General features: G+C 37.8%; 2 protein-coding genes and 1 pseudogene across 2 annotated transcripts in view; all 3 read right to left on the bottom strand.

The window, feature by feature from the left end:
- Positions 1-27,525, bottom strand: part of LOC105980410 (aldo-keto reductase family 1 member C4-like) — a 293,440-nt gene that overhangs the window by 93,319 nt on the left and 172,596 nt on the right. The gene's annotated exons all lie outside the window — the stretch shown is intronic.
- Positions 5,652-11,493, bottom strand: LOC105980363 (aldo-keto reductase family 1 member C23-like protein). Its single transcript, XM_013009215.1, has 4 exons — positions 11,410-11,493; positions 6,891-7,058; positions 5,886-5,963; positions 5,652-5,774 (listed from the first exon to the last, which is right to left on the bottom strand). The coding sequence occupies exons 1-4, from the start codon at positions 11,491-11,493 to the stop codon at positions 5,652-5,654; spliced, it is 453 nt and encodes a 150-aa protein (XP_012864669.1).
- Positions 20,992-26,586, bottom strand: LOC105980362 (annotated as a pseudogene).

The raw sequence follows: 27,525 nt of genomic DNA, 5'->3' as shown, positions 1-27,525 counted from the left end.
TTAAATTCTGAGTTTTGATGAAAACAAACTTGAAATGATCACATCTATATTTTTTCATAAAAGTAATTCATCTCTTAGCTTCTGTTCATAGCTCTGCATGCTTGCTACTGCATGTATACATACTTTAAAATACTTTTATACCTTTTTTTTCTTTGTCAGTGATGAGGCTTGAGCTTGGCCTGGGCACTGTCCCTCAGCACTTCAGCTCCAGGCTAGTGCTCTACTACTTGAGCCACAGTGCCACTTCTATTTTTTGAGTTGTTAATTGGACATAAGCATCTCACAGGGACTTTTCTGCCCTGGCTGGCTTTGAACCACGATCTTCAGATCTCAGCCTCCTGAGTAGCTAGGGTTACAGGCATAAGTCAAAGGTGCCCAGAAGATATCTGATTTTTATCACAAGGTAACATGTGGTGATTCGAGGTTTAGCTATTAATTTATTACAAAATAAATCATAATAAAACAAATTCCCCCCAAAAAACCTCTTTTTCGAAGTATTTCCTCATTGCCACAAACCTCACTTGATATCAATTAGTTTTATTCGTTATTCTCACACACTAATAAACTCAGGTTTTCCACCTGTAAAATCTGAATTTGGACTTTGACATTTCTAACTTCACTTGATTATTATTCTGAACTTGGACACTCTCTACTTTCAGCAGAGAGCTTACTGTTTTCTGTTTTTGGATTTAGTCCCATCATTAAACTTTACCTCTTGTGTTCTACATAATTTGGAGATGATGTACCCGAGTCTTCATTTGAACACTTGGCCATGGGTAAGGAGTTTTTCTCCACTCACATCACAACTCAAATTCAATCAATTATCCAAATAGTCTTCAATAATAATCACTTTTGCCTCTTCAGAGACTTGGTGTTTAAGAAAAACATGAAACTCAATTAAAATCCCTGAGTAAGTGACAACATCAAATAACAGTAGATATAAAATACTTCAGCAGATACCCAAGATTAATACAAGAATATCACAAGCATGAAGAGGCTAATCAAAGAGTAACAGAGGAATTTTGTGAGTGAGATGAGAAATGGCAAAGATTAATAGAGGCATTCTTGGAATCCACAAACAGAGAGCTGAAGGAATCCAGGGGGAGGCCACAAATGGAATGCAGAATGAAGACCAACAGAAGGAAAGGAAGTCCAATGAAATTATAACCAATCAACTAACAAATCTGAGAATGAATACTGAAAACCAAATTAAGGAAGTAAAGCAGTCCATACAAGATCTAAAACAAAGCTCCAACAAAGAATTTGAGGCCATCAAGTCTGACCAATTAAAAAGTAAGAAAATAAAAAACAACATAGAAAGTCTTGATAGGTTAGACCATGTAGAAGATTGAATCTCTGGGATTGAACACAGCCTAGATATTATATAGAAAGAACAGACAACTATTCAAGACAAATCCAAGAATTCAGACAAATCCAAGAAATATGATAGATCTATTCAACATGTAGAAGACACCATCAGACACCGAATTTGAGACTAATGGGTGTAGAGGAGCACCTAGAGACAGAAGTTAATGGTCTAGGAATTTTATTTAATAGGATCCTAGCAGAGAACTTCCCAAACATGCAAAAAGATAGGCCTATGCAGATGTAAGAATCCTTTAGAACCCCAAATTGACCAGACCATGACAGGACATCCCGCTGTCACATTTTAATCTGTACTTGATCAATTCTGACCAAGGAAATGATCCTTAAAGCTGTCAAGGAGAAAATATTAATCACCTATAAAAAAAACCAGGGGCTGGGAAGATGGCTCAGTGGTAGAGTGCTTGCCTTGCAAGCATGAGGCCCTGGGTTCAATTCCTCAGCACCATATAAGCAAAAAGAAAAAAGCCAGAAGTGGTGCTGAGGTTCAAGTGGTAGAGTGATAGCCTTGAGCTGAAGAGCTGAGGGACAGTGCCCAGGCCCAGAGTTCAGGCCCCATGACCAGACTCAAAAAAGAAAAAAGAAAAAATTAAAAAAAGAGAAACCAATCAGACTAACTTCAGAATTCTCAGCAGAGACAATTAAAGCAATAACAGCCTAGAGTGATGTATGCCATACTAAAGACAAACAACTACCAACCAAAAATACTGTACCCAGCTAAACTGTCCTTCATAATAGAAGGTCAAATAAAAACCTTCTTCAGAAAAGAATGATCTCCACCAAACCAGCCCTACAACAGATACTTAAAGATGTCCTACACATAGACAACCAACAAGAGCACAATAAAGTTCAAGAAAACAAACAAACAGCTCCCAGATAATCTAAGAATCATAGGAAGAACCAGGTTGGCACAGCTCCATGAAGGTGGATAACATGGCAGGGACTACCAAACACCTCTCAGTTTTAACTCTCAATATTAATGGACTTAACTCTCCAATTAACAACATAGACTGTCTAGTTGGATCAAAAAGCAAGATCCTTCTATCTGCTGCCTTCAAGAGGCACACCTTGCCCTCAAAAACAAACCCATTTTGAAAGTGAAAGGTGGGAATAAAATCGACTGAGCAAACACCTCTATGAACAGGCGGGAGTTGCAATCCTAATATCAGATAAAATAGACCTCAAATTAAAATTTGCAAGAAGTAAAGAAGATCATTGGATACTAATCAAGGGATCTCTCCCTCAGGAGGATATTACAATTCTAAATACGTATTCAGCAAATACAGATTTGCTGAAATTTATCCACGACACACTGCTTTTCCTAAAATCACACATAGATCCAAAGACAGTAATTATTAGGTACTTTAACACATCACTATTCCTGCTGCATAGATCAACCCAGCAAAAACCCAACAGACAACCCTCAGGCTTAAACAACTGCATAGATAAACTGGACCTCACAGACATCTACCAAATACATGTTCTTCTCAGCAGCACATGGAACATTCTCCAAAATTAACCACATTTTAGGTCACAAAGCAAATCTGCCCAAATTCAGAAACATTGAAATTATGCCCTGTATACTCTCAGAACACAACAGAATAAAATTAGAATTCAACACCAAAAGCCACCAAAGAAAATCCTGTAACACGTGGAGGCTGAACAACACACTGTTGATCCACCAGTGGGTCATAGAAGAGACTAGAAAGGAAATTCAAATGTTCATGATATTCAACAAAAGTGTACACACGAATTACCAGCTCCTCTGGGACACAGCAAAGGCAGTACTCAGAGGCAAGTTTATAGCTCTGAGTTCCTACATCAACAAATTGGAGATATCTGAAACCAACAATTTAATGAGACATCTGAACCTCCTTGAAAAAGGGCAACAAGCTAAACCCCAATCCAGTGGACAGAAAAACATAATTAAAATTAAATCAGAATTAAATGAATTTAATGCTTGATAAGAAATGTACTCATTATCTTGCCCATGTTATTGTAACCCCTCTGTACAGTATTTTCACAATATAAACAAGAAGAAAAAATAAATTTAAAATAAATAAAATTTAAAAATCCATAGAAAGAATCAACAAAACAAAGAGTTGGTTGTTAAAAAATTAACAAAATTAATAGACCCTTAGCAAATATTATTAGAAAAGGAAGAGAGCAGACCCAATAAACTAACTCAGAGATGAGACTGGTAACATCACCACAGAAAAAAACCAAGATTGAGAACATTATAAGGGAATACATCTCAAACCTTTATGCTAATAAGCTTGAGAATCTAGAACAAAGGGACAAATTTCTAGCAAATATTGACATGTCAAAACTAAATCAAGATTAGTTAAACCAACTTAACAGACCTATATCAAACATCAAAATAGAACCAGTAATAAGAGACCTCCAACCCAAGAAAAGCCCAGGACCAGATCAATTTACAGCTGAATTCTACAAGGTCTTCAAAGCAGAACACACACCCATACTCCTCCAACTCTTCAATGAAATTGAAAGTTAATGTTCACTACCAAACTCCTTCTATGAAGCCATCATAACCCTCATCCCCAAAACCAGGCAGGGACTCATCAAAGAAAGAGAACTATAGACCCATTTCTTTGATGAACATCGATGTAAAACTTCTTAACAAAATTGTGGCCACTCATCAAAAAAAAATCATACATCATGATCAAACAGAATTCATTTCAGGATGCAAAGCTGGTTCAATATATGCAAATCTATTAATACAATTAAGCACATCAACAAGAGCAAGGATAAAACCCAAATGTTTAGCTCAATAGTCGCAGAAAAATGCATTTGATAACATCCAACACTCCTTTATGATGAAAGTTCTGACAAAGTAGGAATCCATGGAACATTCCTCAATATAACAAAGGCTATGTATGACAGCATTATACTTAATAGCAAAAAGCTAAAGCCATTTTCTCTAAATTCAGGAAGAAGACAAGGATGTCTACTCTCTCCACTTCTCTTCAATGTAGTAATAGAATGCCTAACAAGAGCATTAAGATAATATGCAAACATACAAGGGATCCAAATAGGAAAAGAAGAAGTAAAACTCTCCCTCTTTCCAGATGACAGGATCTTGTATTTAAAGAACCCCATGGACTCCACTCCCAAGTTACTCAAACTGATTTGAAACTTTGGTAAAGTAGCAGGACACAAAATTAACCCTCAAAAATCAATGGCTTTCCCATATGCCAATAATGCGAAGAGTGCATCTGAAATCAGGAAAGCAACTCCTTGTGTAATAGCCCCACAAAAATAAAATACTTGAAGTTAACTAAAGAAGTGAAGGACCTCTGTGATGAAAACTTTGAAAACCTGAAAAAAGGAAATTAAAGCAGAACTAAAGAAGTGGAAAAACCTCCAATGCTCGTGGATTGGGAAGATTAACATCATGAAAATGGCAATACTTCCAAAGACTATCTACAAATTCAATGCAATACCTATCAATATCCTAACCTCATTCTTCAAGGAAATAGAAGAAGCAGTCCAAACATTTATATGGAATAGCAAAAACAATCCTTAGCCGAAAGAACAGAGCTGGAAGAATATCAATACCAAACTTCAAACTCTACTACAAAGCCATAATCAAAACAGCTAGGTACTGGCACAAGAACAGACCTCAGGACCAATGGAATAGAATTAAAGACCCAAAAATGAACCCACAGACATATAGCCACCTAATCTTTGATAAGGGAGCTAAAAAAATAGCATGGAAGAAAGACAGCCTCTTCAGTAAATGGTACTGGCAAAATTGGTTAAACACCTGTCGAAAACTAAAGCTCTATGCCAATATATCACCCTGCACCAGAATCAACTATAAATAGATCAAAGATCTCGAAGTCAGAGCAGACACCCATAAAACATTACAGGAAGGAATAGGAGATGGAACTGTTCAAAAGAATATAGTAAGGACTGGGAAGGTGGATCAGAGATAGAGTGCTTGCCTTGCATGCAGGAGGCTCTGGGTTTGATTCTCAGCACCACATAAACAGAAGAAGCCAGACGTGGTGCTCAGTGGTAGAGAAATTGAGGTTACCTTGGCTTTGTGTTTGATTTCCCAGTGTTGCCAAAAAATTCAAAATAAAAACAAAACAAAACCAGAACTCCACTACTTTCACTGACTAGAAATGACAATTAAACTCATTAGAATTGATTTGCAGAGGAGAAACTGATAAAGATAATAACAAAAGATGTAATGACAGCCAGAAAAAGAATTTCTGAGTCCTTATTGTAGAATTGAAGATTTAACTACATAAGAAGACAAAGATGTCTATTCCTATTGCCTTCAATTCTGCATCTCTCCGTTTTTCTCTATAGTTTTCCATCAATGCATTCATCCACTGCTCGAGCATAACATCCTCAAAAACCTAATGAATGTCCACAGCCAACATAATGTACCCCATTCTCTGACATAGACATACCACCCAGCTCATCTCTTCTAGCTGCCTCTGTTGCCTTTCTTTCAAATACTCACTCACCTCCCACGTGGCACAGAAATCCACTGTGTCCAATATTGGCTTCCCATGTTCATCGGTTGGAAAAAGGTCATCCCCTTGCTAGGAAAGAACCAGGCAACAATGTTGGATAAGAAATTTTCTCATTACCTTGATCATGTAACTGTAACCCTCTGTACAGTATTTTCAAAATAAAAAACTTATTTTTAAAAAAGAAGAAAATACATCAGCCTCATTAATCACACATTTGTTACCCAAGCAATACTTCTCCATGTATGAGACGGAATGAGTCACAAAACATACAAGAAAGCAAGTAGAACCTCACTCACTCCCCATACTGAGCTCTACCAGTGGCTTGTGTACTAAGTTCTTAGAAATATTTTTGGGTGAATGAGTTACTATCCAGATAATATCAATTCTCTGATATTTATGAGTGTTAAAAACTGATCTTCTAAATGTGAAGAAAATGTAGAAAATAAGTAGGGGAGAAGGGAAGTCATAATTTTGGCATAGTCTATATCACCTGTGAGCCCATTCTAAATAATGGTGCTTTGAGTTAAGGACATAGACATAAAAGCATTTTAATGTTATAAATATGTATACAGTCACTAAATAGTCATTATCTTTGTAAACTGCTTTGTGTGTGTGTCTGTGTGTGGGCGTATGTGTGTGTATGTGTGAGTGTATCAGTCTTGGGTTTGAGTGTAGGACCTGAGCACTGTCTCTGAGCTCCTTTACTCAAGCTTCTTTGCACAGCTCCACTTCTGGTTCTTTGGTGGTTAATTGAGACAAGAGTCGCCCCATCTTTCCTGCCCAAGCTGGCTTTGAACCATGATCCTCAGATCTCAGCCTCCTGAGTGGCTAGGATTACAGGTGACTTACATAATATATTCTCTATGCGAAATAAGTAAGAATAAAAGGCGCACCAATAAGCACTTTTTGCCAACTGATATCTCACTTTCATACATAATTTTCTCTTGTTTACATCACATCATTCGTTTGCACACTTATACTCTGTAGACACAATACCTGTGAGGTGCAGAATATATTTTGTCTCTTCACAGTGCCCTCTTCAATCTTGTTTCGAATGGCCTGCCCTACCTCTTCTTCCACTTGGTATATGTAAGCAGTGTCAATATGGCAGAAGCCAGCATCTATAGCTAACATGGTAGCCTCCAAGACTTTACTCTTTGGAACCTAGGGAAGCAACCACAAGTAGTATTTGGAGAAAGAAGTTGTCACTAGATGTCAGAATAAGCCAAAAGGATAGGTGACAAGACCAAAGATTTGTACTACAAATCATTGTCAGATGGCATATTTGACAAAGGCCTCTTTCCCTGATCGTTGAATTCCCATTTTCTGTGATACTAAATGACACCCCAAATGTTGCTTTGGAGGCTACAGATCCAATTACTTACATTCAAAAGAACTGACACTTATTTACATCTTTTTTTTTTTTGGCAGTCATGGAGCCTGAATTCTGGGCCTGGGTGCTGTCCCTCAGCTCTTCAGCTCAAGGCTAGTGCTCTACTACTTGAGCCACAACACCACTTCTGGCTTTTTCTGCTTATGTGATGCTAAGGAATGGATCCCAGAGCCTCATGCATGCAAGGCAAACACTCTACCACTGAACCATCTTCCCCTATTTACATTTTTATTTACTTTTGAACATGGACCACAAAATCAAACTCACATTTTCTGGGTCTTTTGCGTAAACAAGAATTTTACATTCTAAGTCTCTTACAAACCCATGAAATCTTCATTAATTATTAATGTAGTACACCCCAGAAACAACTCCTGTTCTTATATTATCTGGAACCTCATGCAGAATTCAGCATATTGAAATAATCTCATTATTTCAGTAATTCTATTATTATTAATATAAAGAGGTCACTAAGTAAAGGTCAAAGGGTAAGAATGTAAGAAAAATATAGAAGAAATCTGGTGCAAGATTCTGTGATTCTTCTTCAGCGAAACAGGCTGAATTCCAAAAAATTCTCCCTTCACAAAAATGGGAACTCTGTCTGTAATGAAATCTGTTAGAGAACTTTCCAAGATTTTCATATTATATGGAGTCCTCTGATAGGACCTGATAAATCCATCTCTCAAAAGAAGACAATGCAAAACTCTACTCCTCTTTTGTATATAAGCCATTTAGGAACACTCATCATCTTTATCTTTAAATAGCTGCTAAGAAATCAAAGTCCCTAGATGCCAACCAGAGCTAGACTGTCATTCAAACTTGGCTAGAGAGCAATGTGTGATCAAACACATTTTTATGTATCCATGCCTCCTTTTTTTTAACAGATTAAATGCTGATGGAAAAATGTATTCTCAAATAATCTAGATATACAAGTAGGTGTGAGTATAGCTGGAAGATCTGAGAACCAAGTGAATCCCCAGCACTTATACAAGAAGTAGCTAAGTCTTGATAGCCCAGTTCAACTCCCAATCATTCTGGAATACTTTTCAACATTTCCCCATAGGATAACTTACTTCTTCAGGCGTGTAGGTTCCAAGGCCCAATGAGGGGATGAATGACCATCATTTAGTTTCACACAATGCTCTTTACAACTCATGGCTGGTCAGTTGTCTGACTAAGTTCATGTTGTTCCTTCTGCTTCCTGCACAGGACACTGAATAACTTACATCCTAGCTCCTGCCTAATGGTTAGTTAGTGTCACTTCCTGTGTAATGAGTAACCATAGGTACTCCTGGTCTAGAAATGAACTAATATAAAGGGAGAAATGTTTCACATATAAGAAGAGAGTTGGAATCACTATATTTTATGCAAGTTAATTTTTGTTATTTTATTGGCATATATTGAATTGTACATAGTAAAGGATTTCATCATGTCATTTCCATTCATACATAAACTTCAATAAAATTTCAATAAAATTAATTACATATATTACTACCGCCATCTAGACTTACTTATAATGTATGTATTTTTCCCTTCTTCAGTCACGTGGGCCACTCTTAATGAGCCCTTAGGCCTATAAAGCCCTATCAGGCCACATCCCTTCCTTTACCTCCAAGTTGACTACTGGACAGAGCCACCATTTCTCACATATATGGATTGCATCCTTTGCTTTGCTAAAAGGAACTTTTGGATTTCTTCTAATTTTTGCTCAATCGAGGTAGAACTAAAATGCATATTTTTCCATACATTCCTTTAATTTCTACTTTATCACCTTAGAAGAGATGGCTGAGGGGAAACCTGATTGCCCAGGGTCACATGTCCAAATACAAAGGTGGCCACATCCTATGCAAGGTGCAGTGGGTGGAGAAACATTGACCAAGATGCACTGTGCCTATGAACTGATTTCTGTAGGCCACAGCCTTACTGAACATTATGCATAAGTGAACAGAAATGAAAATATCTTAAATTTATTAAATTTTGGAATAGGTGGCTAAAATTTGATGTAATAGAATAATTATTGGGATTCAGATTGGAACTGGTAAATTATTAATGGATTATTATAAAAACCAAGTGATTTAAAATAATACTTAAAAATAATGACTATATTAGTCAATGATGTAATGTCATCACACAATATGTTTTATAAATACACATGTATGAAAGCTTAAAATTTATTCTTTCTGAAAGATAAAAGTGCATGATTATTAAATCTTCTATATGATTTTCAATCTTCTCAAAACAATGGTGATCAGCTTGGAATCTGAGAGAAAATGACTACCATGGTCTCTTGATCCCAGTCTATGCAATTATGGCCAAATCAATTTGGGTTATTTATAAAAAGTGAGAGAGAAAGTTGGGAACCAGTGGGTCATGCCTGTAATTCTAGCTACTCAGGAAGCTGAGATCTGAGGATCACGGTTCAAACCCAGCCCAGGCAGGAAAGTCCATGAGACTCTTATATCCAATAAACCACCAGAAAACTGGAAGTGGTGATGTGGTAGAGCACTGGCCTTGAGCTGAAGAGCTGAGGGACAGTGCCCAAGTTCAAGCCCCATGACTGACAAAAGAAAAAAAAGCGAGAGAGAACAAAAACATGCAAGTGACAAAGACAGGGTTAGGAAGAATCTTTAGGGAAACAACCTTGTGTTTATTTCAGAAAGTGATGACAATGTACAACCTTCTTTTCCAGACCAGGGCTCAGCTTTAGCTGAGTGAAACCACTGAGCAGCACCAATGGAGTAGAACACATATATCCAAAGATATTTCCATAGGGCAGAGCCACAAGGTATCCCAGGGCTCTCTACACACAGGAGCTTCAGGCAGAAGGCGTCACACAGGCCTCCATTTCAGTATTCATCAGAAAATGGATAATTAGGGTGACCAAGAAGGGTAAAGAGAGAAAGAATGCATACCATATGCGCTAGGATCCATATTTAGAGAAGAAATGGTATCTATGTGACTATTATTACATTGAGAATCATTACATGTCCTAATCAGAGAAAGAATTTGCTGTTTTAACTTTTATGAACAGGACTTTATAAAGCATGCTTGTACAGTATAAGAACTAAATTTTTCCTGTTACTCTCTCTTGCTCGGGAAGAACATAATACAATGCAGAGCCTACCCACCTTGATACATATTCTTTTTCTTTGTTGTTTCAATCTTCCAAAGCAAAGAAAGGAATAGTAGTCCTTTCCACTTCAAGTCTCAAAAAGGATGGAAGCTGCTTTTTATCATGTTTAGTGCAGAAGTAAGTCCATCTTTTACCATTCCTGCCATTACCACTCCCACCAAATGTTCTCACAAAGGGCAGCCAGAGGCTTCAGTGCTTAAAGCCTTGCCAATCTCCTTTTTAAAGAGATATTGCAGTGTGAAAGCCTTCTATCCTGCCCTTTGCATTCTAATTAATTGATGATTATGACTTCTTAATGCTCTGACAAATTCTGCACACTTGATCTTTGAGTCAAGATGCCCACTTCCTGATTCCTGTAAGAGTATATGCTTTCTTTTTCTTAAAAAACTCTGGTATATGTAATTCTTCCCCCTAAACAAGTGTGCTCCACCTTCCTCCCCCCTTTCTTTTATTGACAAGATAATTAAATGCTAGTGCTCTCACACCCTGTGAAAATAGGACATTGAAATTCTATTCATCCCAGATGCAATATTTACTATCAGATGTTAAAGGCTACCCAAACCCTAAGAAAAATTCCTTTCCATCTTTTATTCTGTTTCCTACCCCCATCAACTTTTCTGATTTCTCTGTATCTTGCCATCTAGAACTCTTCATGAACTATAGAAATAAACTGAGAAATGACTTCCAATGCAATCAACATCCAAGCAAGTGACCTGGCAGGCAGTATTCTTGTATTTGAGAGACAGTGATCTTCTGGGAACCAGATAAAAAATACAGGAAAATATGACATGCAATGTAATTGGTCTGTGAATAACTAGTCCAACTCTGATGGAGTTTACATGGCTTAGCTCTATCCTGGAAATAAAAAGACAAACCTGAGAACCACATAAGTCCAAATACTCAGACAAAAAATGGATGTGTTGACAGCACAGATCCACTTCCTCTCATCCTAGGTTATTTTCCTTTGAAACATGCATCAAATTATGACTTACCTCTTCAGGTGTGTAGGTGCCAAAGCCCAGAGCAGGGATCAAGGGACCATCATTTAGTGTCACATAGGAGTGTTTAGAATTCATTGTTGGTCTGTCTTCTGGCTAAGCACAATCTGTTTCTTCTCTTGCAGGGCAGTCAGCAATGCATAACCCCTGCTTGTCAAATAAATAATCAAAAGTGATCCATTGTTGGAAGAGGCAGTGAGGTGAAAGTAATATTCTCAATATTCAGGTATGGTAGTTCATGCTTGTAATCCCAATATTTGGAAAGTTGAGGCAGATACATTGTGTATTTAAAACCAACCTGCTCTACTTAGGGAATCCTATTCAAAAATAATCAATAGACAAAGAACAAGCACATGTGAAATGGAACTGGAATCAATTCCGCTATGGTGTTATATAATTAAAATTAATCTTGATGAATTTTTTGCCACCGTAATGCTAAATTTTGATGGCTTTTTTGAATGTTAAGCATATTCATGTTTTTTGAGTTTACTTGAACATGTAGTTCTACATCTTTCAATTCAATGGCAATGGGAGTATTAAATTTACCTTCTAAATGACCTCAAATAATACTGTGTATTTAACCATGGGCATAAAGGAGTAGTCACTTAAAATACTTTGCCATTAAATAGCTATTCAAATGAAGGCTTATGTGGTTACTAAGTCATCAGAAGCCCACTTTAATGATCAGAAAACACAGCAATGTTCTTGACAAACATAAAAATCTTTGCAATGACAAGTTTTAGAAGAAAAAGACACAACAGCATCTACATTAACATGATACTGGAAGTAGATAGACCTGTGGCTCGAAGTGGCAGAGCACTAAGCCTTGAGTGAAAAAGCTCAGGAAGACTGCCCAGGTCCTGGGTTCAAACTTCAGTTGAGTGATATTCTATAACTGTCTGTTGAGACAAATTAGTTGATACTGTTACTCAAGACTTTTATAATCTTGCTTATACTCCAATGAGCTGTTGAATCCATTGTTTAATTCTGGGTATTAAAATTTCCATATTTTATTATTGAATTGTTTATTTCTCTCTTTAATACTGTCAGTTTCAGGCTCATATATTTAAGAGTTCTGCTATTATGTGCATATCTGTTTCTAGTTGTTCTTTGTTCTTGGTGAATTAGTTACCCAGGCTGGCCTCAAACTCATAATCATCTAGCATCAAGATGCACAGAAATACATGCAAAATTTTTGAAGATGAAGCTATTTTCTTAAAATGAAAATTTTCACTATATTTGTATATATCCACACAACTTACTCTACATCAGTTTTAAACTTGATACAAGTTTATTCAAGTGCATAAAAACTTGTCTGACAAAAGTTATTGTAATAGAAAACGTGAGGGTAATATGTTTTATAGGATCTCTGAACTTAAAAAGAAATAAAAAGTGTATTTTTTAAAGTTAGTATTTGCAAAATATTACACAAAATTATCAGTGGCATAGAATACAGACTTCAGAATTACCTTTTATTTATATGAGAATTTAAGAGGTGGCACAACTTAGACTATTAATGAAACATAATCAGAACAAATAATGGCTATTCACCTCAAGGAAAACAAGATTGAAAATCCCCTTGTATACTGTATATAAAAGGAAGTCCAGTATATAAATTATATAGAATATTATAAAGAAGAAATAAGGCATAGAAAAAAATCTGAATACATCCTAAAGCCCAGCCTTGGGTATGAAACAGCCTTGTCAACTCACCAAAATATCAATTTCTATGAAAGAAGAGCTAGAAATATTTGAATGTATAAAAAGGAAAACTATTATTTGTCAAAATTTTCTATTAACATAATTAAAAAGCAAAACAGTAGATTTGGAAAGCCTTTATGAACCAGATGAGGGGGCTTAATGTTTATATTCTAAAACAGATATTAAATATTTATCTGCAAATAACAAATTTTCAATTAAATATTGTCTAAGATGCAGAACAGTCTCTCACGGAAGAACAGAGCTGAATTACCACAAGCATAGTAAAGACTGACTAGGTTGACTAACAGTCCAGGGAAAGCTCCTGGGAGGTGCAAGGTATGCCAATAAATCAGGCATCAGATATGAGAGAGAGAAAAATGGGGGGGGGAGAGCCCTCAAGCCCAGCATTTTAGAGAGGAGAGGACAGAGGAAGGTTCAAACCCAGCATATTTACTGCAGTTCAGGATGTTATCCAAACAGGTTTTAATTGGGTTGAAATCAATAAAGCAAAGTTCCAAGAGATGACGCAGTAAGCAAGAATTGAAGGAATCACTACAATCCCTTCACAGTGGGTCTTCCTTGTGTGGGAATATGTGGGCCTGGGCAAGCAGACTGCCTCCAGCTGTCCTATAAAGACGCAGTTTCCAGGGATCATCAGTTGCTTATGACAAATATTTGGCTGATCACCACAAGCAACTGGGAAGGACTATTGATCTGGCATCGGTTTCTAGGTGGCTGAGTCCTGCTTCTAGTATTAGGAAGGAAAATGTGTATTTAAATAGGTATCAAGACAACAACATAAGATTATAGAACTCACTCCATATAAATGGAACAAAAGTGAAGTAAGCATAGTTGTAAATAGTAGAGAAAAGTACACATCTCTGAGGACTTCAATGCTAAAACCCAATACTTCCTAAAATTTGAAAACCTGGGCATATCATATTCTTTCAGGAACTGGCCTAAATCTGATATGGAAATTCAGGATTTACCTAGACAATGAATCTTCAAGATATCATGGACAATCCTATTACAGACACAAGAAAGCAGTCATTTTTTAATTTTTATTTTGTTGGTCATGGGGCTTGAACTCTGGGCCTGGACACTGCCTCTCATCTCTTCAGCTCAAGGCTAGCGCTCTACCACTTGAACCACAGCACCACTTCCAGCAGTCATTTTTTAGAACTAAGATATAGACATCTTCAAGTAAATGAGTACCCACAAAAAACTGGTGAGACAATTTTTGTTGGTGAAATTTCGCCCTTAACTTCTAGAAGTGTAAATTTCACTGAAGAACATTCCCACCTTTTTTCTTCCTCCCCTTCTAGTACATAACTATGGCAATGGGTTGTAATATGTTGGGATGGAGCATTGCTGGATTCCTCAGGGAAGTAAGACAGAGAAAACAAATGTAAGACTGAACTATCTTATATTACTTCTTCAAGTGGATGGAACAATAGTCCCAAGACTTTTCTCAACAGCACTTCTGTACATGAAAACGACACTCTCCTGGGTTTGTTCGGGTTTTACTGATAAGATTGAAACACAGTAAATATTTATATGTTCTCATATTCTACCTAAGGCCTATCTTGTCCCCTAAAAATGTTGGAACTGTCACTATATCTGCTCCTGGTAAACATGTCCTGTGCAGAGAGGCTTGACATAAACCAGGAAGGGCAGCCTGCAAAATGAGGCTGAAGGGTACACCTGTGTGGAATGCTCACACTTGCACATGTCCTGAGTTTACACTGTTGACAGGTACAGAGCTTTCTCATCTCATGTTCTCACAGCTCACTGAAGAACCAGGGACTTTTTGGTCTCTGCTCTCTGCTAGTCAGCCTTTCCCCTTTCCTCCTCCTTTATTCTCCCTCAAAGGAATCATCTGTTGTTGCCAGTGCTGTAATCACATTGCCCTGGGTCTGATGGCAAAAGCAGAAGTAAATCCAGAGAAGTTAAAGGTTTCTTTGTGGGGTAGAGGTGTAAAGGAATTACCATAGTTTTCACTAGCAAATGAGTTTTCAACCTTGATCATGTTGTATTCATATAAACAGGAAACAGTTAAAGGTATTCATATGGGGGAGGGTAAAATATGAAGAAACCAGTTCTTTCCCTCCTTTCTCCCTAGCCCCCCACGCCAGCCTCCATTTTACCTTTTTTTTTGTTTTAAATAAGTTTATCTGACTTAAGGAAGGGAAGTGGCATCATAGAAATGGGGGGACCAAGAATGAGCCCATACAGCAGTGGTGCTCAGGGATCACTATGTTGGAAAGGAACTTTACAACTTGGAGGAAGGGGAGGGAAGGAAATGGGGGTACCACAGCCGAAGAAGAGCTGGACTCCTTACCTCACTTAAGTAATTTTGACCCTCCTGGAGAGGGTTTGAGATGGAGGCCAATGAACAGGGAGCCACTCCAGCTCTAAGGCTGCCAAGATCTGGGCACAGCCTTCAGCAGGGGGACAGCAGCAAGCATGGAGATGCCTGACAGACCTGGGAGCCCTGGTAGGCAGCCCTGGCAGCTGATGGAGGAGGGCGGTGCCTGAGGAGACCTGGGGATGGGTAGGGGGAGCAGCCAATGTTCTCCACCGGTATACTAACTCTATACAGGGAAACTGTTCTTCTTTTTTTAAATTTTTTTGGGGTCCATTCATGGGGCCTGAAATCTGGGCCTAGGAACTATCCCTCAGCTCTTCAGCTCAAGGCTAGCGCTCTACCACTTGAGCCACAGTGCCACTTCCGGCTTTTTTCTTTTTGCTTATGTGGTGCTGGGGAATCGAACCCAGGGCCTCAGGCATGCAAGGCAAGCGCTCTACCACTGAGCCACCTTCCCAGCCCACAGGGAAACTCTTTAAAGAAATAAAACCACCTCTGTGTTAGCTAGTGTGCTCAGTGATTGTTGCCATAATTTAGCAATAAGCCATTACTTATTTTATAGCTAAAGGCTTGTTGAGTTCGTCTCATTGGGAGACTGGAAGCCAAAGATTGGCCATCCACCCCCTTCAGATTTCCTTTATTGTTCCAGTATTGCAAGTATTTTATTAACTGTGTTTGCATCTATGTTCATTAAAGATATTAAACTCTATTTTTCTTTTCTCCAACGGTCTAGGATGAAGTTGAACTAACCTCAGAGACAGAGAGACCAATTTCCTTGATGCTGCAATATATAATAGTTCCTTAAGGAGGAGATTCTCTTGACATTTCAGTACAACTCAGTAGTGTCACTGCTGTGATGTTACTATTTCCAAATGGAGATGTGGTTCAGTCATCCAAGAGCTCATCATTGTGCTCAAGATATTGAGTCTTGGTCCTCTGGTCCACTCAGGAGACCAAGTTTCTCTGTGGAAGCCATAACATATGATTTATACCCATTGAGAGATTGCAGTAATTTATAATAACTTTCTGACATCACTACAGCTTTAGTGTTTGTGGAGAATTGTAATTGAAATAGATACTTCATCAAATGGAGGACCTTAGACAACAAAGGTAGAAATGGGATAAAAATAAGAAGAATCAACATTCACACAGTGAGACCAGAGGAGGATATTCTTAGGAAAGGATCACAAGGGCTCAATAGCTGTGTGTATAAGATCCTATAAAATGTTGTTTATTTTTACTGTACTGTTATGTTTCTTTTTTCTGCTTTTTCCCTTTTGTTGCTGTTTTTGATTTTGGTACCCTTTGTTTTATATGTAAGTTTATATAAGTTGGGGAGGGGAAGGAGAAACACAGAAACAGAGGGACAAAGGGTGAACTAATTCAGCAATGACTAGACACTATGTTGGAAATGAAGTACACAACTTGTGGGGGAGGGATCTCAGAAGGGAAAAATCTGAGTGAAAATGAGAAGGGTGTTACACTGTTCCAAAGGAAATGCACTCAGTACCTGACTTACATAACTTTAACCTCTCTGCACATCACTTGTACAATAAATTTTATAAATGATAATATTAATGACTCTCCCAAAATGTGAGTTTTTGTAAGGCTAGCAGGGGTGGTGGTAGTGGTGGTTTATAGAAGGGTTAATCAGATTGGAATGTGATAGGTAGAGATGTTCTACTTAAAGATATACTGAGAAAGGCAAAAATAGTAAAAGAAGGATAAACATAAACAAAAATGATCTGACAGTCTAGTTACCTACTTAATTTTTTGATAACAAAGGATTATAGACAGAATTTTAACCTAGAAAAAAAACTTAAGAGCAAGAAAGCGATTCAATGTGCAAATAGAAGGATGTGGAATATAATTGGAGAAGGAAAGATGTGTGGACCAAGGTTGAATGCTGACACAAAGTAAAAAATGAGGAAAAAAAGCAACTAAGGAAAGAACAGAACTTCCCAGCCAAATGTACAAAAATTATCAAAAAGTTTAAAAAGTTAACATACATTTAAAAATCTAGATAAGATATCAACAAAAACCCAGCAAAGTTAGAAAGTTCGTTTTTCGACATAACGACTTGTACATCTCATTGTTGCAATGGGTCCACCTGTATCCCTATTTAAATGATTTGTTTTTTCCCTTCCCCTCCACAAATTACACCAACATCAAATACAATGAAAGCAGGGATTATACTGTGGGGGAGGGACATACAAAGCAACAAAGAAATCATATATATATATATATATATATATATATATATATATAGGTGTTAGAAACAATCACAAGAAAGAAAAAACATTTGAACACTTCCCTTGGGGTTCATTTCACCTAACATCAACTTATCTGACCATTTCTGCTTGTCTCAGACATATACTAGTTATTGCAAATAAGGGAAACCATGTGACCTATGTTTCTTTGGGCCTGGCTTACTTCACTTAATATAATTTTTTCCAAGTCTTTCCATTTCCTAACAAATGGGGCAATGTCATTCTTTCTGATGGAGGCGTACAATTCCATTGTATAGGTATACCAAATTTTCTTGATCCATTCATCTACTGAGGGGCATCTGGGTTGGTAAATAATGCTGCAATAAACATAGTTGTGCTAGTAGCTTTAGTGTGGTCTTGTTTGTGATCCTTTGGGTAAATGCCCAAAAGTGGGATTGCTGGGTCATAGGGGAGCTCTATGTGGAGTCTTCTGAAGAACCTCCATACTACTTTCCAAAGTAGTTGAACAAGTTTACAATATCTATGTGCATTTGTTCAGGAATATAATATTTATCAAAATGAACTCTGAGAAATGGAAACCAGAGGGGTTTTTTCCTTTGTTGCTATTTTTGTTTTCTTTTTTTGTCTTGTTTGTTTGCTTATATCTTTGGGAGGGTGAAGGTGAAGCACAGAAATGGAAGGACAAAGGGTGAACAAATGCAGCTGTGTGGCCCTCACTAGACACTATGTTGAAAATGAATTATACATCTTGTGGGTGAAGATGGGAGGGAAAATCTGGGAGAGAGCGCAGGCGAAGGGGTAACATTGCTCAAAAACAAACATACTCTTTATCTGACTTAAGTAACTGTAACCCCTCTGGACATCACCTTTATAATAACAATAAAAATGCATGAAGGGGAAAAAACCAGCACAATCTAAACAAGGAGACAAGAACAAAAAAAAATATTTTTTTCCACTTCTCACCTGTGGTTGGACTGAATGATGAAGAGGAGGTCCAGCAGAGGACTGCAGAGTGAGAGGCTCTGCTCACTGTAATGGCAACCTTTCCTAATCAGAGGTAAAGGCTGGAGATATCTAACCAGTCTCCAAAGAGGGTTGCCGGAGTTTAAGTCCTTCCCCACACCCTTTCCCCCAAAGGTGCCACTCCCTTATTTCCCCATTGTCTGCAAACACACAGACTGCTGGCATGAGCCATTCCTTCTCATGTTGCCTCACCTGCTGCTTCTGTTCTCATATGCAGACATTTATAAGATGAGACTGACAGTGGTGCTGAACCATACTTCATCACTCTAGCTATTGTTTCCCTGAGGATCCCATGATGCAATTGGTGTGCATGCGGCATGAAGCCTAGAGAATTCTCATGGCCTCTTCCTGTGCCACTTTCCAGAAGATGGTGCTGGTGGCACCTGCAGTGCTGGTGGTGGTAGTGGCAATGGGAAGACCACTTATCTGTTGATACAAGCGCATAGGATGCTGGGGGAATTTAGGCCACTGTGTTACTGGCTCTATTTTCTTTAGCATCTTTGACTAAGAAGCAGTTTTATGGTTGGTTGGTTGGTTGTTTTAAACTTCTACCCTGATGAATAGCAAGGAAGTACTGCTAGTTTCTGAAGCAGCTTCTTGAATTTAACTTTTCTGCTTACACTTTTTTTTTGCAATGGTTACAAAAACATCTGAGATCCCAATTTTATGACACCACTCTTTGTGAGTCCCTATTGCTGGTTATGTTTAAATTTCGGAGCTAACTTTGACCACTGGAGACTCCTCAGACTGCAGTTGGGATCAGCCCAGACAGCCATAGGAGATGATGACACAGATCTAGTACAGGAGAGCTTCTTCTGGAAACTTTGTTTAAAGTCCTAATAAACAGGTTAAGCTCATGGTCCTAAGGACCGAGTACAGACCTCTCACTGAAGAATCATTGATTTGATTCTAGGTACATAAAACCAGTGGGGAATGAAATACGGATACTGGGTCTCACTGGCACCAGCTTGGCATCTTGGTGGATGATGAAGACTTTCTGAAAACTCTTAGAGGTGAAATCCCACCCCCACCCCCAGGTGATGGGCATGCCTAAATTTCAAGAAGCAGGGGCAAGGACTTGCACAATAGGTTACTGAGCCCGCCATATCTGTACCATGAATTCCAGAGTCTCTTTGAATTCTGCAGCTACCTGTGACCCTATCCCTACATCGGCCCCTTGACCTCTTGACCTCTGCCACCATGGCGCCATGACTCATATCTCCTGACTCTCCTCAGGTCACCTTGGCGCCACTCTTCAGTTCTCTACTAGAGTTTAGCTGGTTTGTTGAGACTTTTTCGGCTCTTTGTTTACTACCCTCATGGCTCAGTTTCCTAACAGTATTAAGTGCATTTGCGGTTGTAGGTTTTGGGGGGATATATGTCTGCTCAAAGTCATCAGCTTTCTAATATAGACTCCCAATTCCACCTCTCAACAAAAAAGAAATTCTTTAAAATCGGTTTAATAAATGGACTAAGACCAACAAGTAGGCCTACACAGTTATTTTATCTTTGTCATTGTAGCTGATGTAAAGAGCCTGGCTACCAATGTGCATTGACACTTGACACTCATGGCATCTGCATGCCACCCACCTCACTGCATTGGCTCTACTGAGGATTCATTTGTCTTGTAAATTTATTTCTCAAAAGAGTGTTTTCCCAGATTTCCATCAAGGAGATGCATCTTCCTCCAGTTCCCTCCTCCATCATCCCACATCTGCCTCCCCAGGAGACAGGCTGGTTTTTCTCAGGTTGGTTCACCTTTCACCTTTCTGACAATCCTCCCACACCAAAAAAGACCTCATTCTCTACTTTTGTTCATCTCTGATCCTTAAGATGCTCAGAAAGCTGGAAATGTGGGTCACACTTCCCACATGTGGAATGGTCACCTGTAGTCTTTTCCTTGTTCATTGAAGGACTAGAGAAGCACTGATTGATAAATACCAGCTAAGTATTTCTTCCATGCAGGCTGAGAAGTCTACCTACGCCCACCTCAGAAGTGTATACTGTTTTTGGTCACTTCCCACTCCTGCACACAAACTTAGCCAAACTAGACTCCTGACCCATCCTTAAAGACCAGGAGTCTTATTGAGTCAAAAATAAAACATTCAGGCAATATAGACATACTTAAATGTTTAAAACAGCTGACATTTTATTTCTTTTCAGAAAAGCAGATAAAAATTTTACTTCCTGGGCCTGGCATTTAGTTTCATCATAGTGCCAGTTGCTAGGTAGAATGGGTTGGAGGTGAGGTATTCAATCATCAACATCAGAAAACTCTTTTGCATCATGATCGGCACATAGAGATTTCTAGAAGAAGACACAGCAGAGATCTAAATGCTAATATTCATCAGCAAATGGATAATTAGGTTGGCCAACAAAACTAAAACAAATAAAGAGCCAACATTGCATAATTTATTCAGTGGTTCCATTTCTAGTAGAAATGCTTTCTATGAAGCTAAGGTTATGGTAGAATTTTAACAAACTTCTTCTCTGGTGAGTTGTAATGATTTCCCTTTGTTATTCTCATGTATATGACATTTTATTAAACCTTTTTCAAAATAAATTATTCTTTATTGTCCTTTCCCTGAAAATATACAAGGAATCTAGAGTCAAGTATTCAATAGATGACACATAATTGTAATGTATGAAAACTTACCTTTACAAAGAAGACACTTGATTAGGACAAGATTCATTAAATGATCAAAATTAGCATTACACAAAGGGAAATAACTAGACATTACATAGCAACTAGTGACATGTAGGAGTTAAAGCATGGAAAGGATCTTTTATTTTTTCTAAGAATATTTTCTTGACTAAAGAGCTTAATCTTATGTTTTTAGTTAAAATTTTTATTTATTTATTTTTAATTTTTTATTTTTTTGTCGGTCATCGGGCTTTACGTCTGGGCCTGGGTCCTGCCCTGAGCTCTTCAGTTCAAGGCCAGCACTCTACCACTTGAGCCATAGCACCATTTCCAGTTTTCTGGTGGCTCATTGGAGATGAGTCTCATGGACTTTTCTGCCTGGACTGGCTTTGAACCTTGATCCTCAGATCTCCTGAGTAGCTAGGATTACAGGTGTGAGCCACCAGCACCCGGCTATTTATTTTTTATTGTACACTTCTTTTTGGACAATGTCATCCCTTCCCTTGCTGTGTCCCAGTTTTTCTTTCCCACCCAAAGTTGTATGGTTCATTTTCACCATGGTGTTCAGTGAGTATCACTGTTTCACTTGTCCACATTTTGTCCCAACATTTCTGTGCCTCCCCTTACACTCCCAAAGTCATGAAAATGAACTAACAAAACAAAAAGAAAAGAAAAATAAAACAAAAAAGATGGAAAAACTCTTCTTTCCATTTTCAGGAGTTCACTTGCTTAATATTACTTAATAATTATTTAGAGCTAAATTTTAATTTAACAGTAATTTGAAATAGAGGAACAAATATCTCTCATTAAACGATAAAAACCAAACAAATCTATTCAACTTACAAATCATCTTGGACAGCATCAGTAATTAAGACTGGTGATCATGGAGCTTAAATACTCCCAAGTAACCTAGCCATGTGCTTGTGCCTCATGCCTGTAATCCTAGCTGTTCAAGAGGCTGAGATCTTCATTCAGTATTGCAAGTTGAAGGCAGCCTGAGTAGGTGAGGGGGGGAGGAGCCTACAATATTGTGTTCCAAAATAACTAGCAAAAAGCAACACTGGAGGCATTTCTCAAGATGCTTGGATATAGTAGTTGTTAACTGTGTCCTTGCTCGCTGCCTTCTCCATTGTAAAGGCTTCCCTCCCATCCACAGGCACCTTAACCATCCAGCCTCTCATATTTCATGGATCAAGAACTACTGAATATTCTCTTTTAGAGGAGACTAATGACTTGAGCCCACCTGGATGGAAGGCACTTAGTGTCTCAAATTCCTAGACACAGTGTAGCACTGAGGTCCTTCCATGTATTTTTTGGCTTTTGCAAATAAAGATATAACTAGGATTGCTACATGCTTTCTATTTTTAGCATCTTCTGCTCTACAAAAAGGCCGGCATAGTGGGGGTAGAGGGACAAGGAGTGGGGACACTTGCTTATCATACAGGAAGAAAGAAATGGAGAATAGGAGAGGAGACTGAGGGAGATTACCTGGTTACAGAAAGACTTATACTTGAGCCCTGGTTTATTCAGGATCATCTCCAGCTGCCCATAATTGAAATTGGACATCCCAGTGGACTTAGCCAACCCTGAGTCCTTTCACTTCTCCATGGCCTTGAAGAAAAAAATGTAATGAACAATAATTTATCAACTTAGCTGCATATCAACTTAGGTGCAATGCTCTATGATTGAAAGAAACACTTCTACAAAATTAAAATTAAGCTAACTGCAATTGACCAGTGAGGAGGGAAATGATAGGGGTGTCAGCAAGAAAAATAATTCCTGTGTTTAGTTCTGCGTATGGAGTTACGGAGATAGCTGTTGCCATTGTTTCCAAAATGTCTGCCCCAATTCTCTCTGTATACTGAAATATAGAATTCATCTTTCCACTTAAGCAAATAGGCATTTCAAATACCATGGATTTCTCCAAGAATATACATGCTAATTAATGTACATGTAAAGCTGGGATCCAAACTCTTCCTTTCTCAATTTCCTTCATGTTATCTATAGCAAATACTCACTTCCCATGTGGTACAAAGATCCACTGTGTCAAATATTAATTTTCCACTCTCATCCATTGGAAAATCTTCCTCTCCCTGTTGCAATAGAAGTAATCACTAAAGCAATCTTACCAAAGTCATTTCTCCACCAATAAAGAATTTTCTTAGGTAACGATAGGGTTTAGAAACAAATTTGTGTGATAGAAATTGGAACCTTCTCATATTTATGTTTGTCACATAGTTCTATTTTTTTGAGTTGTAAAGAATGACTTTGGATAACAGCAGTTCCAAATGGTTCAGGATGTTGGGTGTCACATAGGAATAAGGTCACCAACATGAAGGGAACTCTGCATGACAACGTTTATTTGTGCAGAAGGGTGTACCTCCAGCCAGAACTCTCCCAAACAAGCACACTGAGAAGGTGGGATGCTTCATTTTTATCCCTGACCCAGCAGACCCCACCCTTCTGCTCAAGTTGGCTGAGCTCAGGTTCACCACCAGCAAATGGATGTGGCTTAATTAGCTGTATGTAATTAACCTTCAAGGAGCTTCTAACAGGATGTCTTAAAGTGTTCAGGAAAAGGATAAGTATAACTAAAATGTAATTAACAAGGGCCAAACCACCTGTCCAAACCAAGAAACCTTCAGAAAAACAATTCTCTCAGAAAGGAAGGAATTCTAAGAAAGGAATTCTAAAAGAAAGGAAGCAAATTACTTTGATAGGAAAGATGCTTTCCTCACATAGTCTGCTTCTATTTTCTCATATCTATTATTTTTGTTAAAACTGGGTTCCCAGGTCTTTATAATCTTATTTAGAGAGTAATCTCATTTATGCTGTGTTTTATAACCCTATAATTTCCTCTGTCTCTTTTTCACTGATAAATCAGCAAGTAAATGACCTTTATTGCCAGCAACAATCAATTGCAATGTTAATTAACGGTTGAAAAAATCATTTCTCCACATGCCCTTGAGGAAATGAACAGTCTAAATTCAGACATGTCAAAAATTAAAAGATTGTCAAACCAATGTCTTTTCAAAATTAATTCTATGCTAGGACATAGAGAAACTATCAAATGTTAATGGCCATGACTTGTGAATAGTCTCTCTGTCATATATGACATCAATGGAAATGGCTGAGATAAATATTTAGCAAACCTCTAAAAATATAAGAGTAAGGAATGGATAAACAGAGACATTCCTGAAGAACGCTTTTACTATGTCGTAAATCTAATCATCATATGAATTTCCCATTTTCCTAGTCTAGTGAGTTCTTTTGTACAAAAACTTTTTATGTCATTCTACCACTTATGTAAGTTAAAATAAATATTAGAAGGCTATTTTACCCATCTATAAAATGAGTCTTATCTGGCAGAGGGAAATTACACAGATTTGATGATACAAATATCCTACCTTCGAAGCCATTGGGAAATGAACAAGATACAAGTCAACATAGTCCAAAGAAAGCCTTTTAAGAGACCTTTCAAAGCATGATTTGACCAACACTGGATGATGGAAAATACACCAAAGCTATAGGTAATTAAAATGGGGTTTAGGCTGGATTAATAAAGTATCCATGTTTGTGGGTTTAACTTCATTAATACTGAGGCTTTTTCAACTCATTTGAAGCTGATAGCAACAGGGAGAAATACTCTATTTCAAATTTCTTTAATTTTATGTGGTTCATGTAAATTCTCTGATATATTTTCTTATGATTAGTAAAAATGACAACTGCTATTCAGCTTGTAGGTAGATTTAGAAAGTTAATTAGGAAACAACAGAAATCATATTCTTTTAACTGTTCTATCTGTGCTGAATCATACTGCTCTTAACTGTGACATGGAAAAACAAGTCTAAACTCAGAGACTTTTACAAAGAAGATTGTTAAATAAGTGTCCATTCAAAATTAATTCTATGCTGGCTGATAGAGAAATGACCACATTTCATCACATTTCATTCCTGTATACCAAATGTACACTACCTTTGTAGTGTAAACTATCTCTTCTCTTGTTACAGTGCCATCTGCAATCTTACTTTGAATGGCCAGTCCTACTGCCTCTTCACTTTGATACAAATAAGCAGAATCAATATGGCTGTAGCCACCATCTATTGCTACTTTGATGATATCCAAATACTTACTCTTGGAAATCTAGAGAAACAACCGAATGTAGGACTTTGAGATCCACATTATTGAGTCATATTAAACACAAGTACTGAGTTTTACAAGAAAACCTTCTTCCCTGTGTCTTTGGTAAATTTTACATGTTTAGAGTTTAATCCAGTTTGCTTTGTTCTTGCCAAAATAAAACAAGAGGAGGATAACTCAGGATTGTCTTCAGTCCCAAACAAATACTAGTTAATCATTGGTCTTAAAGAGCTACACCAACATCCTACAGTCAGTAATCTGCTAAAAAGATTTAGAATATTCTTCATATAGTTATAGCAATGAATATTTCTATAGTGTGATTACAATGTGAAATTACAATGTGAAATTAACACGAGTACATGCATGGAATAATTTATTGATGAAAAATATTTCAATATTCTATGAGACTTGTCACATGCAACTTCCCCAAATGATCTTGCTGGAAACATGAAGCATATATAAAAAAAAGTATTTTCCAACTATGCTTCTCAAAAGTGACCTATCCACAGTGTATGAAGAACAAAAAATAATCCCTTTGAAAGGGGGAAATAATCTGAATAGACATTGCTAAAAAGAAGTAATAGAGTGGTTAGCAAATATACAATAAAGGGGCTCCATGTCATTTGCCATGAGACTGGGATCTTCATTGCCAAGTTTCATCTTTCCTTACCAGACAAAGAATAGAATAATATAGATGAAATGAAAGACAGCAGAGACTGGTCATTTTGATGAGAGTGTCACCAGACTCTGATGCTGAGTCCAGCCAAGTCTTCTCTTGTACACGGATTAGCTGAAGTTTGATGCAGCGGAATACCGAGTGCCTCCCAATGGTCACAATCATTGTCATGACAACCCAAGTTGACTTTCACTCATTCCGAACTTACTTTCTTGTGAGCCATCAAAACTAACACCATATGTTTACCTCTCCAGGTCCAGTAGTGCCAAAGCCGAGCACAGGAATGGAATGACCATCCTTTGGTTGCACACGCTGGAGTTTGGAATTCATCTTCCTCCACTCCTCTAGATACTCAGTCACTGTTCTTGGTCTTGGGTCTCACAGTACAGTGAAATGCGCAGAGCCCTAGCCTGGAGCGGGAGAGACATTAAAGCAATATTGGACCTGTGAGAAAATGACTACCCTCACATCAGTTGGCTTGTTGTCCTACAACTTTTACTTCTTTTGATATACAGCAAAGTTCATTTTTCAGTTCCACTGCACTGGACCTCTGTCACCACCCCCAGCCCTGGAAAGGCCTTAGTGGGCACCTGTGCCTGACCACCCAGTGTGTCACTCTAGATCTAACCCTTACCCCATTCTCTATAAAGGTCCAGGAAATTAAAACCCAACTAAAAGAGACAAAGATCACATGGTAGGTTTTTCTACAACCCCATTTCCACAAGGCTTCCTCCTCAAGGTATTCAAAGGTTACTTCATATACTAAAACATGTCTCATTATCAAAATCATTTCAAAGATTTTTTGATTCTTGAGATAAGCATTTATTTAAGCATGGAGACTCTGTTAAATTCTGCTTTTTATTGTCTACATCTTAAGTTTTGTATAGTGTCTGTTTTCTAGCATTAACCATGTAGTGGGTAATAAAAAATTGGATTTAACTGGTGTCATCCTGACAATATGGTAGATACGGGGAATGTGGACTCTGTCTAGCTCCCAAACAGCTCAGCCACCTCTTTGCTCCATAATTCTTGTTCCCTGACTCCTCAGGTCATTGTGACATCCTTCTTCAGCTTTCCATTAAAGGTAACCTGGATTGTTGGTATTCAAAAAAATATTCAAGTCAATTATTCAAAGATCAACATGTCTTTCTAACAAACATGTTTAAACATATTCTGTTCTTGGCTATATAGATATTGGTAATCTGCCAAACTTTTAGAGCCTCCTGAATAGCTAGGATTACAGTTGAGAGCCACTGGTGTCCAGCTTCCTGTGGGACATTCTTTCTGTAAATCTCACCCAGCTTGACCTAAAAAGGACTGATAGGCA

Source organism: Dipodomys ordii, unplaced genomic scaffold (genome assembly GCF_000151885.1).
Source record: "Dipodomys ordii isolate 6190 unplaced genomic scaffold, Dord_2.0 Scaffold9, whole genome shotgun sequence".
NCBI classification, from domain to species: Eukaryota; Metazoa; Chordata; class Mammalia; order Rodentia; family Heteromyidae; genus Dipodomys; species Dipodomys ordii.
This window is presented reverse-complemented; position numbering and strand designations above follow the sequence as displayed.